The 13631-nt window shown below is 42.8% G+C and overlaps 1 protein-coding gene across 7 annotated transcripts in view; it reads right to left on the bottom strand.

Moving 5' to 3' along the window:
* pvrl2l (PVR cell adhesion molecule related 2 like) overlaps nucleotides 1–13631 on the bottom strand; it is a 198559-nt gene that overhangs the window by 133711 nt on the left and 51217 nt on the right. For 6 of the 7 annotated variants that reach the window (XM_057036967.1, XM_057036969.1, XM_057036966.1 and 3 more), the window contains one exon: nucleotides 3457–3569. The exons of the other annotated variant lie outside the window; for it this stretch is intronic. In XM_057036967.1, the coding sequence (XP_056892947.1) occupies nucleotides 3457–3569 (113 nt within the window). The remainder of the gene's footprint in view (nucleotides 1–3456; nucleotides 3570–13631) is intronic. 7 annotated transcript variants of the gene reach the window in all.

The following is a 13631-nucleotide window of genomic DNA, read 5'->3' as shown; positions in this document are numbered from 1 at the left end:
AAGCAGACTAGTTATTTCTGTGTGCAATGTGCACTTCCACTCATCAATACAGGCTATTTTCTGTCTAGTATCCTGATATTGTCTTTATCATTAGGGGATAAAGTTCATGAATACACATTTTGAAAAATAAGAAGAGATAAGATCAAAAGGATAATTTTGTGACTAAATGAGCTGATGAAATTATGTAATTAATTCAGTCTGAACATCGCATGAAAATGTGATTGACTATTAGTCAGACAGCAACTTCAATTTTCAAGAGAACATATTACCTATTGATAGAAGCGACAGTGGACAGGAGAAAAGAACACACTGGATAAACTAACCTGTTAAGCAAAATCCTCATCTTATTTCTGTTTGATGTACTTAGGTGAGAGCACACAGAACATTTTTGGTGGTAGTTGTCAGGTAATTCAAATTCAGATCACAAAGACCCCCCTTTTTTATTTATTTTGTTTTCAGTCCCATTAGGTTTTAGCCACATTAAACCACATCTGCATTAGCATCTTAGAGCGGAAGAAACCTCTGAGATGAGAAGTGAAACATCCTTAAGGTCTTTAATTTTGGTGTCCTCCAGTTCAAAAAATATAACAATGACCTGGTGAAAAATATTCCCTGTAGTGCTGTCACATATGAACTCATTATCAAGAACCTCCCAAAACATCCATCCTCTACCGCTTATCCGGGGTCGGGTCGCAGTGGCAGCAGCCTAAGCAGAGAGACCCAGCTTCCCTCTCCCCAGCTACTTCTTCCAGCTCGTCCGGGGGAATTCCCAGGCATTCCCAGACCAGTCAAGAGACATAGTCTCTCCAACATGTCCTTGGTCTTCCTGGGGGCCTCCTACCGGAGGGACATGCCCTGAACACCTCACCAGGGAGGCGTCCAGGGGGCATCCTAACTAGATGCCCAAGCCACCTCATCTGGCTCCTCTCAACGCAGAGGAGCAGCGGCTCTACTCTGAGCTCCTCCCGGATGGCGGAGCTTCTCACCCTATCTCTAAGGGAGAGCCCAGCCACCCAACGGATGAAGCACATTTCGGCTGCTTGTACCCGTGATCTTGTTCTTTCGGTCATTACCCAAAGCTCATGACCATAGGTGAGGGTAGGAACGAAGATTGATCGGTGCAGAGTCCGAATTACTGCGGACGCCGATCTTTTTGAAGCCGTCCGGAAGTCGTTCTCCATGGGCTCACCGAACTCTTCCCATGCCCGGGTCTTTGCCTCGGCAACCGCCGTAGCTGCACTCCGCTTGGCCTGCCGGTACCTATCTGGTGCCTCAGGAGTCCCACAGGCCAATAAGGCCCGATATGACATCTTCTTCAGCCTGACGGCATCCCTCACCGCTGATGTCCACCAGTGGGTTCGGGCATTGCCGCACCAACCACATTGCGGCCACAGCACCGGTCAGCTGCCTCAACAATGGAGGCACGGAACATGGTCCACTCAGACTCAATGTCCCCCGCCTCCCCCGGGACAGGGTCAAAGCTCTCCCGGAGGTGTGAGTTGAAGCTCCTTCTGACAGGAGACTCTCACAATATGTTTGGGTCTGCTGGGTCTGTCCGGCATCCTTCCCCACCATCGGAGCCAACTCACCACCAGGTGGTGATCAGTTGACAGTGTAGTGAAAAAGGGTAACAGGCATAAGGCAACAGAGGCAGAATGTGTGGTTGTTGTATTTAACCTTTGATCTAATGAATAGACCGTCGTAGTTAATGAGTGCAATGGATAGACCCTTTTAGTTAATGATTAGACAGGTAAAGCGTATGAGAAATGTATACGAGTCATAATGATTAGACAGGAAAAGCGTATGAGAAATGTATACAAGTCATTGTCACTGTTTGAACACCTGCTGTATGTATGCATGTCACTATTTGATGTACACATGTCACTGTAGTGAATGTTTGCTATGAGATGGGAAGTCCGGGAAAGTTATTAGAGGGTTAAACAAAAGATGGGAGGCTGCCTGTGTGAACAGGAAGGTGCCTATTTAAAAAAACCATGTAAGGTACACCTGACTTCTGATAAGTGTAATAAACGGTACTTAATGGTGGAAAATGAGTAAAAAATAGCTAACCAGAAGGAGGAGCCCGGGGCGGGGTAGCCCCAGGCTCCAGATAGTATAAAAGAAGGGCAATTCTTGTCAATGATCAGACTTAGCCCGGGCTACTTCTCATGGATGGTGAATTGTGGATCTGCAATAAATCATCATTTGGATCGTGAACCAGCTGAACCTGACTCATCATTCGACCCTGTTGTGGTATCCCCGCACTTTGATTCGTTCGACACTGGCATAGGTATATTGACTTAATAGAAGCATAAGTTTGAGTGTTTTAGCGTAGGGGAAAATCCACTACAACAGCTCTGCCCCTCTCTTGGCCGCAATTCCGATGACACGACCACAAAGTCGATCATCGATCCGCGGCCTAAGGCGTCCTGGTGCCAAGTGCACATGTGGACGCCTTTATGCCTGAAAAAGGTGTTTGTTATGGATAATCTGAGACGAGCACAGAAGTCCAATAACAAAACACCACTCGGGTTCAGATCGGGGGGCCGTTCTTCCCAATCACACCTCTCCACCTCTGGGCAAACGCTTCTTGGACACAGGCCAGGAACAGCTCATCTGCTGTTGGGTCGCCTGGGTGAGTGAGTCTGGAATGCACGTGAACCCAGGCACTATCACTGATGATGTGCCCGAGAAGGTGCTTCATAAGATGTGAAATGGAATTTGATTGTGGAATGTAAATTGTATACAAAAGGAGGGAATTGAAATGGAATTTGATTGTGGAATGTAAATTGTATACAAAAGGAGGAAATTGAAATGGTATTCTATTGTGAAATGTAAATTGAGAGCAAAAGGAAGGGTGTGATGGAGACTGGGAGAGCAGACGGAGTCCATTTGGTTCCTCATTCATTTACATGGAAACAAAGGTTGAAGGAAGACCAGCGTCAAAGGACTGAGGGGGGGACATCCTCAGTCATTCAACTTCTTGCGCCAGCCGGAACACCCGCTGTGAAGGCACCAAACTCCTGAGGTGCATACAGTGCACACCTACTGTGTTGGCGTCCTGTGTCCTGTGCATGCAGCAAACACATACTGTGAAGACGTCTGCACCTCAGGGGCGGGCCTTCAACTATATAAGATCAGAACTGTATACATTGAGCAGGGATCTCTCCGCATGCTTCCGTGTGTGTATCCTGACCGACTGACTGGATTAAAACCATCTCCTACGCAGTAACTTAGATTAATAGTTTTTCTTCTCCAAACAGCTAAAAATTCCGCGACAGATGCATCTAAAAACTTTAATATGACCATCATAGGGTATGTAAACAGTTTGAAACAAGCAGACACAGAGAGTACAGGACCTAAGGCTTCGGGACATTATTCCTGTGAATTTTCCCAATCAGAAAACCACAAACTGACATTTCTAGGTGACACAGTTATAAAACACTGTCTTTGTACCTGTGTAAGTTTAGTTCGGCCACCTCCATCAATAAACTGGCAACGCAGGTCAACAGACTCTGTGGGATACGCCTCCAGCTCCTCCTCAACTCGCACCTTTTGTCCGACAATACCTGCAAAACCAAGAAAGAAGGGTGATATAAGCATAATCTGAAGTTCAGTTGTATTTGAATGATGTTAAAATGTTTCTGTTAAACCTAAAAGAGCCAGTTCAAGGCTAAACGAGCACTCAGTAAGAGGAGATTAGGAGAAATTTACATTAAAAAAAACTGCAAATGACTAATGTGAATGAGGATTTATTCATTTCAGTAAAATCCTTTGGGGAATCATGTAATTTCATGCATTTGGATTCATTAAACATAATAAAGAAAATGAAGGAAATGGGTAAAGACAGAAGCTAAGTACATTCACAGAGGTGTTCTATAATCAAAATCTTCAGATGCATGTTATAGGCCAACTCACTGTAGTTTCATTCAAAGTACAATTAATATACTGTAAGTAGGATTCACTATTACTAAAGTCATTTTCAGACTTTATATTTGAGGAATATATGAAATGCATCAAAGAAAAACTTCTGAATCAAAGTACTGAAGCCCCAAAGAACATATCTCAACCAATTCTATCAGAATTTAAACTGAAAATAAACCCTTTGGAAGTTGCTTGTGCTACTTTAACACAAGAACACATCCTGAGAGGTCAGAGAAACCAAATGACATTAATGAGAAAGTCATTTAAGATAGAAAAGACTTAACATTGAACACCAAAACGAATGAGGCAGATGTTTAGTTAATCAGTAAAGATAAATCATCAAATAAATACAATTATTCATTTCAAGTATGGAGCTCTCAATGCTAATTAAGAACAGGTCATGGCTCTGGATTTACAGTTCTCAGTGGTTAAACTCCACAAGGCTCCTTACGGCCATGCTAATTTCAATATTATAGATAAAAGACATCTCAACTCAAAAAACTGAACCTGCTACTTGAACCGGGTAAAAATACCGCAGTGCCATATGCCCCATTTATCATATAAATTAAAAATCATGAAAAGCTCTGGAAAAAAAAAACAGGCCCTCCTATAGCATAATACACCGTGACCAATCAGGAGTCACTAAGGCCAACAAAACTTGGAGACTTATAAATTTTAGCGGCTACTTTATTATTAAAAATCAGGAAACTACTATTGTCTCCTGAGGTGCAATGAAAGGATTTCATAAAGTGGACATTTCTGTTTGCTCTTCTCCACAAATTCAGATTTTTACCTTTTCTTCAAAATTCACAAGCCTCACTTTCTAAGACATTCATAAATTCACTTCGGTCCCTCTCAGCTTACACATTCATTTGGTTTAAATCTAATTTGTTATCAATTAACTGCTAATTCCATCCTTTGGCATTAATACTGCCAAAGGGTGGCAGTTGGACAGTGCCCGCCCGCCTGGCGGCGGAGCTCAGGAGGCGGATGAGATCCGCCCAGGGTGTCTTAAGGCTCTGGATGTTGTAGGGCTGTCCTGGTTTACACGCCTCTGCAACATTGCGAAGACATCGGGGGCAGTGCCCCTGGACTGGCAGACTGGGATGGTGGTCCCTATTTTTAAGAGTGGGGACCAGAGGGTGTGTTCCAACTATAGGGGGATGACACTCCTCGGCCTCCCTGGGAAAGTCTATGCCAGGGTGCTGGAAAAGAGGATTAGATCGATCGTCGAACCTCTGATCGAGGAGTAACAATGTGGGTTTCGGCCTGGTCGTGGAACCACTGATCAGCTCTTTACCCTTGCTGGGGAGTTGGGAGTTTGGAGTTTCCCTACTGGTCCACATGTGCTTTGTGGACTTGGAAAAGGCCTATGACCGGGTCCCCAGGAGCATCCTGTGGGGGGTGCTCCGGGAGTATGGGGTGGATGGTCCCTTGATAAGGGCCGTCCAGTCCCTCTACCGAAGGAGCAGGAGCTTGGTCCCGATAGCCGGTTGTAAGTCGGACTCATTCCCAGTGAGGGTTGGACAGGGCTGTCCCTTGCCACCAGTTCTGTTCATAACTTTTATTGACAGAATTTCTAGGTGCAGCCGGGGAGTGGAGGGTGTCGAGTTCGGTAGGTGGAAGATCTCGTCGCTGCTTTTTGCGGATGACGTAGTTCTTCTGGCACCATCGAGCAAGGATCTCCAACACATGCTGGGGCGGTTCACGACCGAGTGTGAAGCAGCATGGATGCGGATCAGCACCTCCAAGTCAGAGTCCATGGTCCTCGCTCGGAAAAAGGTAGAGTGCCTTCTCCGGGTCGGGGAGGAGGTCCTGCCTCAGGTGGAGGAGTTTAAGTATCTTGGGATCTTGTTCGCGAGGGATGGTAGGATGGAACGTGAGATTGACAGGCGGATTAGAGCGGCGTCAGCAGTGATGCGGGCACTTAACCAATCTGTCATGGTAAAGAAGGAGGGCTGAGCCGGAAGGCGAAGCTCACGATTTACCGGTCAATCTACGTCCCAATCCTCACCTATGGCCATCAACGTTGGGTGATGACCAAAAGAATGAGATTGCGGATACAAGCGGCCGAAATGAGTTTTCTCCACAGGGTGGCCGGGCTCAACCTTAGAGACAGGGTGAGAAGCCCGGACATCTGGGAGGAGCTTGGAGTAGAACCGCTGCTTCTCCACATCAAGAGGAGTCATCTGGGGTGGCTCGGGCATCTGGCCAGGATGCCTTTTAGAGGTGTTCCGGACATGTCCCACCGGGAGGAGGCCTCGTGGCCAGCCCAGGACTAGGTGGAGGGATTACATCTCTCGCCTGGCTTGGGAGCGGCTGGGGTCCCCCGGGGGAACTCAAGCAGACTAGTTATGCTGATTCTTGTGTAGTTTTTCTGCCCCCCCCCCCCCCTCTATTTATTTACAGGTATCGCCGTCTTCGGAGCTGCGTAATGACCTCCGGCCCCGCTGAAGTGATTGTATACCGTATTTTTCTGTGTGTTTCTGTGCTCTGTGCCTCTCCTCTCCCTCTCCTCTCCTCTACCCCTCTCCTCTCCTCTACCCTCTCCTCTCCTCTCCATTCTATCCTCTACCTGTCCTCTCCCTTCTCCTCTCTCTTTACCCAGCCGGCCATCAGCAGGAGGGTCCCCCTACATGAGCCTGGTCCTGCTCAAGGTTTCTTCCTGTTAAAGGGGAGTTTTTCCTTGCCACTGTTGCTTGTCTGGGGTCAGGCCCTGGGATTCTGGAAAGCGCCTTGAAACAATTTTGATTGTATAAGACGCTATATAAATAAAGATTGATTTGATTTGATTTGATTTGAACTGATGGAAGTGGCCGGGGAGAGGGCTGTCTGGGCATCCCTCCTGAAGCTTTTGCCCCCGCGACCCGGATTTGGATAAGCGAGAGAAAACGAGATGAGACGAGACAAATTATGGGAAAGGATTTGCACAAAAAATATGCTGATAGGCTCATTTTCATAAAATGTAGTCATTAGAAAATTTGGAGTCTTTGTAGCTATGAATGAAAAGAAATACATTTATTTTCTCAGAATTATTGACTGAATAAATAATTCTATTTCATGAAAGTAACAAAAAAGCAACAGAGGGAGGATCACACAAATCAGAAAAGGGAATATGTAATCCTTTATTAATCTATGTGAAGTCCAGCAGCTCCGCAGTGCCTCCATTGGTAGCCATGTTGTAATTCTAGTGACCTTTTGAGTTTATACTGTTTTGATTTAATTATCCCACCTCTGAGTTTAACAAAATTCCTTTTCCCAGCAGCACTCTCCACTTCTGTTACCATTTTACCTTTCCCGGTTCCTTCTTTTACTGATATTCAGCTCCCTCTTCCACAAACCACATATGAATCCCATATTGATCCAGCACACCATGAGCCAACCCTCTGCCTTCCCAACCAGAGTCTGTTCTTGCAATGATAAAAATATGTTCTGTGACAAGGTCCCTTGCTGTTTCTGTTACAGGGCCCCTTGGGTTGTTGCATAAGAAAATAGAGGATAAAAGTCTGTTAAATGCTAGTTTGCTCTGGGTGATTGCAATAAGCCAGGGATTGGCTGGAACAATATATTACATACCACACTGTAGAGCTAAAAGAACAGCAAGTGTGCAAGTCAGTGGATAAAGACGGTGTGAGAGACAAAGAGGAAGAGAAAGCATTGTTTGGGTATTACATGCATTTATATGTCAGCTCAAGATGATTAGTGAATGAAGGCACTGGAGTACACTGGCTAAGAGAGCTTAATGCACAGCAGATTAAACTGTCTCAAAGCACTACTGTAAAGCCACACAAACATCAAGTTTACAAAACAGCTCTCAACCAAAATAACGTCCAAAAACATGCAAGATGCTCACAATGTCAAGATCTACACACTGAAATTAGTATATGATGTGAAGAAGTTGGATAAACTGCACAGGTAATCCAGCTGCCATTGCATATACCACCCAAGCTGTGAGGTCAAAAGTATTGTGTTGGGGTGAGAGGTACTGATTGAAAATCATTATTAAATTACTGAAATATGATGTAAAAGTGAAGACAATCAACCAAGACTGGAGTTTGAAGAGCTATATAGAGCTAAAATATATAAATGTATACAAATGATAGGAAAAAGATAGAATTGTAAAGGAAACTGAAGGCAAAAAAGCTGGAGGAAAGAAACTCCAGAAAAATGATTTCCAACAGAAAATGACCTAGACAGAGTCTCAAAGCAGACATTGACAGAAACTGGAGGCAGCAAATCGAAAGGGTGAGACTGGAGGAGGAATAGAAGAGGAAAAGATCTGGAGAGAAGTGTGAAGAAAGAAACGGGGCCACATGAGTTTGAAGAGGTCCAGAGAGGTGTGAGCAAACATGCTAAAAAGAGCAGATTACACATCAGAGGTTGTTCATTTCCATAGCTTCCAGAGCAAGAGAAGCCTGCAGGCTCTGAGATGACTGGTTCAGTTACAGGCTGAGAAGAAAGGATAAATAAAGTCAGGCTGCAGTCAGCCTGCTTGCAGAAATGCTGTCACTTGTCACCCCTGGGGGGAAGGAGGGGGGGATGGGTTTCTACAGACTCTACGAGCTAAATTAAACCATTAGAGTCTATTGTCGTTGAAAGTTAATTGTACTTAAAGAAATTAATTATGTCAGTTTTCTGCAATCCAAATCTGATTTCAAAATTGCAACAAAAATAAAATACGAGAGAAATGAATGGTTAAGTTGATTGGGACTCAATTATTATGACATAACAAATGTTTAATACAATTATTTTTTTTAATTTTTACATAAAGCTTCTGTCATAGAATGTTGAAATCTTTAGAGCTGGTTGATACAGTTTCTAAAACAGCAGGTAAAAACAACTGCAACACAACCTAAAATAAATTTTAATAGATGGCAAATGGATGTTTTTTGTTTGCTTTTTGTTATTCACACAGCATGTGTCCTAACAGCAATGGTAAGACTAAACTCGTGTGAGTGCATCTTAAGAGTAATTGAATATAAATTAGGGTCACTGCAGGAAATGAAGTGGGCTGAAAACATAAATTACTTTAAATTCAGAGTGCTAAATACACAGTCCATATCTCCATATCTGTTACAACACATCTGCTGTAACATATGGCACCAACACTATTCCAAGTTTTTAAATAAAATGTAGCCTAATATATGTTTACATGCCTTTGTGTAATGTAGATTGTTAATAGGATATATGGTGTAGATGTTTTGCAGTGCTTGGCTGACCAGCTTCAATTGCCCTGCACATCAAGGAACTGGAGTTCTGCTAATTGACAAATGACACCACCCTAATTATGGCATTTAATGTTTCCATCACAGCGCTGAATAGCAGCTCGTCTTAAAACCTACCTCTTTGAAAAAGCTTATTGTTACTAATTCTGCAGTTTGAGAACTGAAGAAGCCTTCTGGATAGAAGGCAAAACGTCTTCAACAGAAGAAACCCAGTCCAGTTGACATAGAAAACTACCTTGGATACAATGACCTGGATGATTGAGAATCTACACAGACATAATTCTGCAGTTCCAGTTACTATCATAGACAGACAAACTATCATACTTAGGGGGTCGTCTAATCATTAGGTTAACATCTTAGCTATGCTGTTATAGGCCAAGGCTGCCGGGGTCCAGAAACATGATCACCTGACAGGCCTCTGTCACCCCACTGGGTCATCCTCTCCTCTCCTCTCCTCTCCTCTCCTCTCCTCTCTCTCCTCTCCTCTCCTCTCCTCTCTCCTTCTCCTCTCTCCTTCTCCTCCTCCTCCTCCTCCTCCTAGACTAGTTATGCTGATTCTTGTGTAGTTTTTCTGCTCCCCCCCCCCACCCCTTCTGTATTCATTTACAGGTACCGCCACCTTCGGAGCTGCGTGATGACCTCCGGCCCCGCTGACCCACTCGGCTGGCGGCTTGCATAAATAGTGTATTTTTGTATGTGTTTCTGTGCTCTGTGCCTCCCCTCCCCTCTTCTCTCCATTCTATCCTCTACCTGTCCTCCCCCCTCTCCTCTCTCTCTACCCAGCCGGCCATCAGCAGGAGGGTCCCCCTACAGGAGTCTGGTCCTGCTCAAGTTTTCTTCCTGTTAAAGGGAAGTTTTTCCTTGCCACTATTGCTTGTTGGGGGTTAGGCCCTGGGATTCTGGAAAGCGCCTTGAAACAATTTTGATTGTATAAGACGCTATATAAATAAAGATTGATTTGATTTTGATTTGATTCTGTCCAAAGGCCTGGAAAGGTTTGATCAGCATCAGGCTATTGTTTCTCTCAGACATCAGGCTAGAAAGGTACAGAGTGCAAAAGATCATAATACAAAAATTGAGACAACGAAATGATCCTGTCGCAGATGGATTCAAACTCAACTATTTTAAATGTCTCAAGGCCAATAGATATTTGACAGAGACCTTATCATTATCAATATCATGTACTAACGTTATGCATTAATACTAGCATTAAGAATAGAAATGCCCACAAAATCATTTTTCAATACACAAAATGAAAGCTTAACAATAATATTAATTCAATTCTGCAATTACCTCGTGAATCTGTGCATACCTTTAAGAAAGTAGATTATGCAAAGCAATGTTGAAAACTGCTAATACAGCACTTTTGCACATCATTCTATTTTTTTTAACAGAAAGAAAATGTATGTGCGTGTGTGTGCGCGCGCGTGCATGTATTCAAAGGGTGCTTACAACATTTAATATCTTTTTTTAACAACAAAATTTCATCATATCAAAATGTATTATCTTTCCAAAGGGACCCAATGAAGTGCTTTAGGAAACATCCAAATAGGACATCAATGGCAGTAAACATGAATAGTAATATTTCAAAAGTTATCCTGACGAATACAAAATGACTGCACAATTAAGTATTAGAAATGCGCTGAACTTTTTTTATTTCCTGGTTTGTCTTTGTAGGAAATATGCAGCAAGCTAAAACAAATCCAAAGAACAAGTGTCTGGGTGAATTATTGGTGGTTTCAGTCTGGGGGCTTCTCTTACAATGAAGGATTATGGAGCTAACAGAAAATACTTTATGAGTAGAATCCAGGAGAGTACTGTTAGCTGGGACATGGCCTAACAAGAGAGGAAACAAAGAGGCCGTGCTGGTATCACATAGTCTCAAGATAGCTTTGTTTTAAACCACAACCACAAAGGTTAAACCACAAAGGAAAAACAGCCTTTCCTCCTGTAACTGCAAAGAGAAGCCCCAGTTGATGGTTTTCTATGTGGGAAAGACCAACTCAACAAACAATGGGAAGTTAGCTCTTGTTTAATAGCTCTAAGATTTATTTCATTTACTTTGCAAATCTTCTAATTACATTGGTAGATTTGAATTTGCTGTTTATGCTCTGTGACAAACGAAGAGTGAGTCGAAGAGTAAGAGATGGCTGATGAATACAGAATTCCACTAATACAACTACAGCCACCCCGTGGGGTTGAATTCATAAACTGGGAATAGCATTACACGTGCAGCCAGATCAACAGCAACTGTAGAAGTCATATTGCAACAAAGAACCATCAACCTGCTGAGCATGCAGCCTTCAAACTGATAGTGCTTTCCTACATTGTGGTGGGCACGCGGGTCTACCTCTGACCCAGGAGGATGATGAGTTGGGTTCCCCGTCCTTATGTTTTTGGTGGACTTTGAGTAGGCATTCATTCTGGTTTTGACACTCATAACGATAACTGACAGAAAACACCTTTCTATAGGCTCTGCTCTGCCCAAGCTACTTCCAGGAGTCATATCACCAGCATAGCTTCCTCCGCATTTGCCACAAATATACTGGGGTCTGTGCACTCCTGTATCAACCGGTGAAGGAATGTCGTTGCTAGCTTGGCAGAGTAGTTGTCAAACCAAATGAAATGTCTACCTCTTTATTATTATGCCCTAATCTTTCATCTTTCTGATTTTTCAATGTTATTTTTGGCCTTCACTGCCCACAAGCTCATCCATGTTTGTATATTATTAATGTCTTTGCAGGCAGTGATCATTGATATAATTGATTATCCATTTATCTTGGATTATTATATATATACACATCTCTTTATTTATATATTTTCTATTCTTTTTTAAAAATCTGCATGCTTTTGCTGCTGTTGCACTGTAAATTTCCCCGTGTCGGACAAATAAAGGAATCTGAACCTGAATATCACCTGTCAATTTTAACTTGATGTTAAAGGCATGCATGCGTGTGTGTGTGCATGTGTGCGTGTGTGTGTGTGCGTGTGTGTCTGTGCCTGTGTGTGTCTGTGTGGGCCTGTGTGTGTTTGTCCTTAATATTTGAATTCAATATTAATGTTATGAATATTATGGATTTCTTCATGTCTACAGCTATTTTATACAATCATACAAACCCTTTTCCCTACTTATAAATATTTTTAAAGTATCAGATTCAGTGCAACAATGCGCTATATGCATTGCTTTATTATGAATATGACATCAACTGTTTCATATATAAATATTTTTACTATAATGTGAGACATTCGCTGCTCACGCTGTGGCTGACAGGTACAGTAAACTGCTCACATTGTATGTTCTATTTTTCATCACATTCTACAGTCACAGGCTAGGGTTACAAAAAATCGAATTCACTTTTTATTTCAACCTTGCACAGAATAAAACACTGTACATGTCAATAAAGACATACACATGTCTTTCAGAATGATGGTGAAGGGGTGGATCTACAGCACTTGAGATCAAATGTCCTCTGATGGCCATCTGTATGATTTATTTAATAGAAGTTTCATATTTCTTTTCAAGCAAAAAGCCTAAGGTAAAACAAAAAACAAAAAACTGTTTGAATCATATTCCCTTAGGTTCTACACATTACATTAATTGTGTTAGGTTCCCAGCTTCTGGGAGCTCCGTTGCGGGTTTCTCCCTGCAGGGGGCGTGGTGGAACCATGCTCCAGCCGCAGCTGGTACCGTGGGCTGACGCACCTGCAGCCTATCATAATCTAGCCGCCTATTTATGGACTGAACTCACGTTTTGCCAGCGTTGACGTGTTTTGTTCCCTAGCGGAACCCTGACTTCTCGTTTCTGGATTATCATTGTGAGTTTTTCTTCCTGGACTAGTTTTTGACCTCGCTTCTGGATTATTGTTGTGAGTTTTTCTTCGTGGACTAGTTTTTGAACTTTGCCGAGGTCTCTACGCCTCTCTTGGTTTAAACAACTCTTGTAACCTTCAATAAAGACTTATCTCAGAAACTATCCGCCACTACACTTTGCCTGCTTTCGGGTCCTGGCACAACCGACCATAACAAATTGTTTTTCTTAAAAAGAAAAATATACATTTGTCTCATAGATTCCAGGTTACCTGGGACAGCAAATCCCTGAAATAGTTTCTAACATTAGGGGTGAATTTGGCTCATTTGGTTTCAAAGCAACTGAGTGAATTTTAATAAGCACTCTTCAATAAAACAACAATATGCGACTAACCAAGCACCAAGCTCTAATTACTGATATTTCCAAAGAGGAACATAACCGGATTACAAAGATCAACAGAAATGAATAAGAGTAGATCACAGGAGCAACACGAGTGAAGATGAGAGGGAAAGTCCATGTCCAAAACAAACACGAAAACCTTAACAAATTAAATCAAGCATAGTAAATTAGAGCTGAGACCCTTAATGCACTACCAGAAAAAGGCACGATTAATTTATGTGAGCAGATGATCTTCCCAATGCTGCCTTTGATACTATTGTGGTTGTGCGGCACA

This window comes from Takifugu flavidus, chromosome 6 (genome assembly GCF_003711565.1).
Source record: "Takifugu flavidus isolate HTHZ2018 chromosome 6, ASM371156v2, whole genome shotgun sequence".
Taxonomy (NCBI): domain Eukaryota; kingdom Metazoa; phylum Chordata; class Actinopteri; order Tetraodontiformes; family Tetraodontidae; genus Takifugu; species Takifugu flavidus.
Note: the sequence above shows the minus strand (reverse complement) of the source record. Positions and strands in the feature narration are given on the sequence as shown.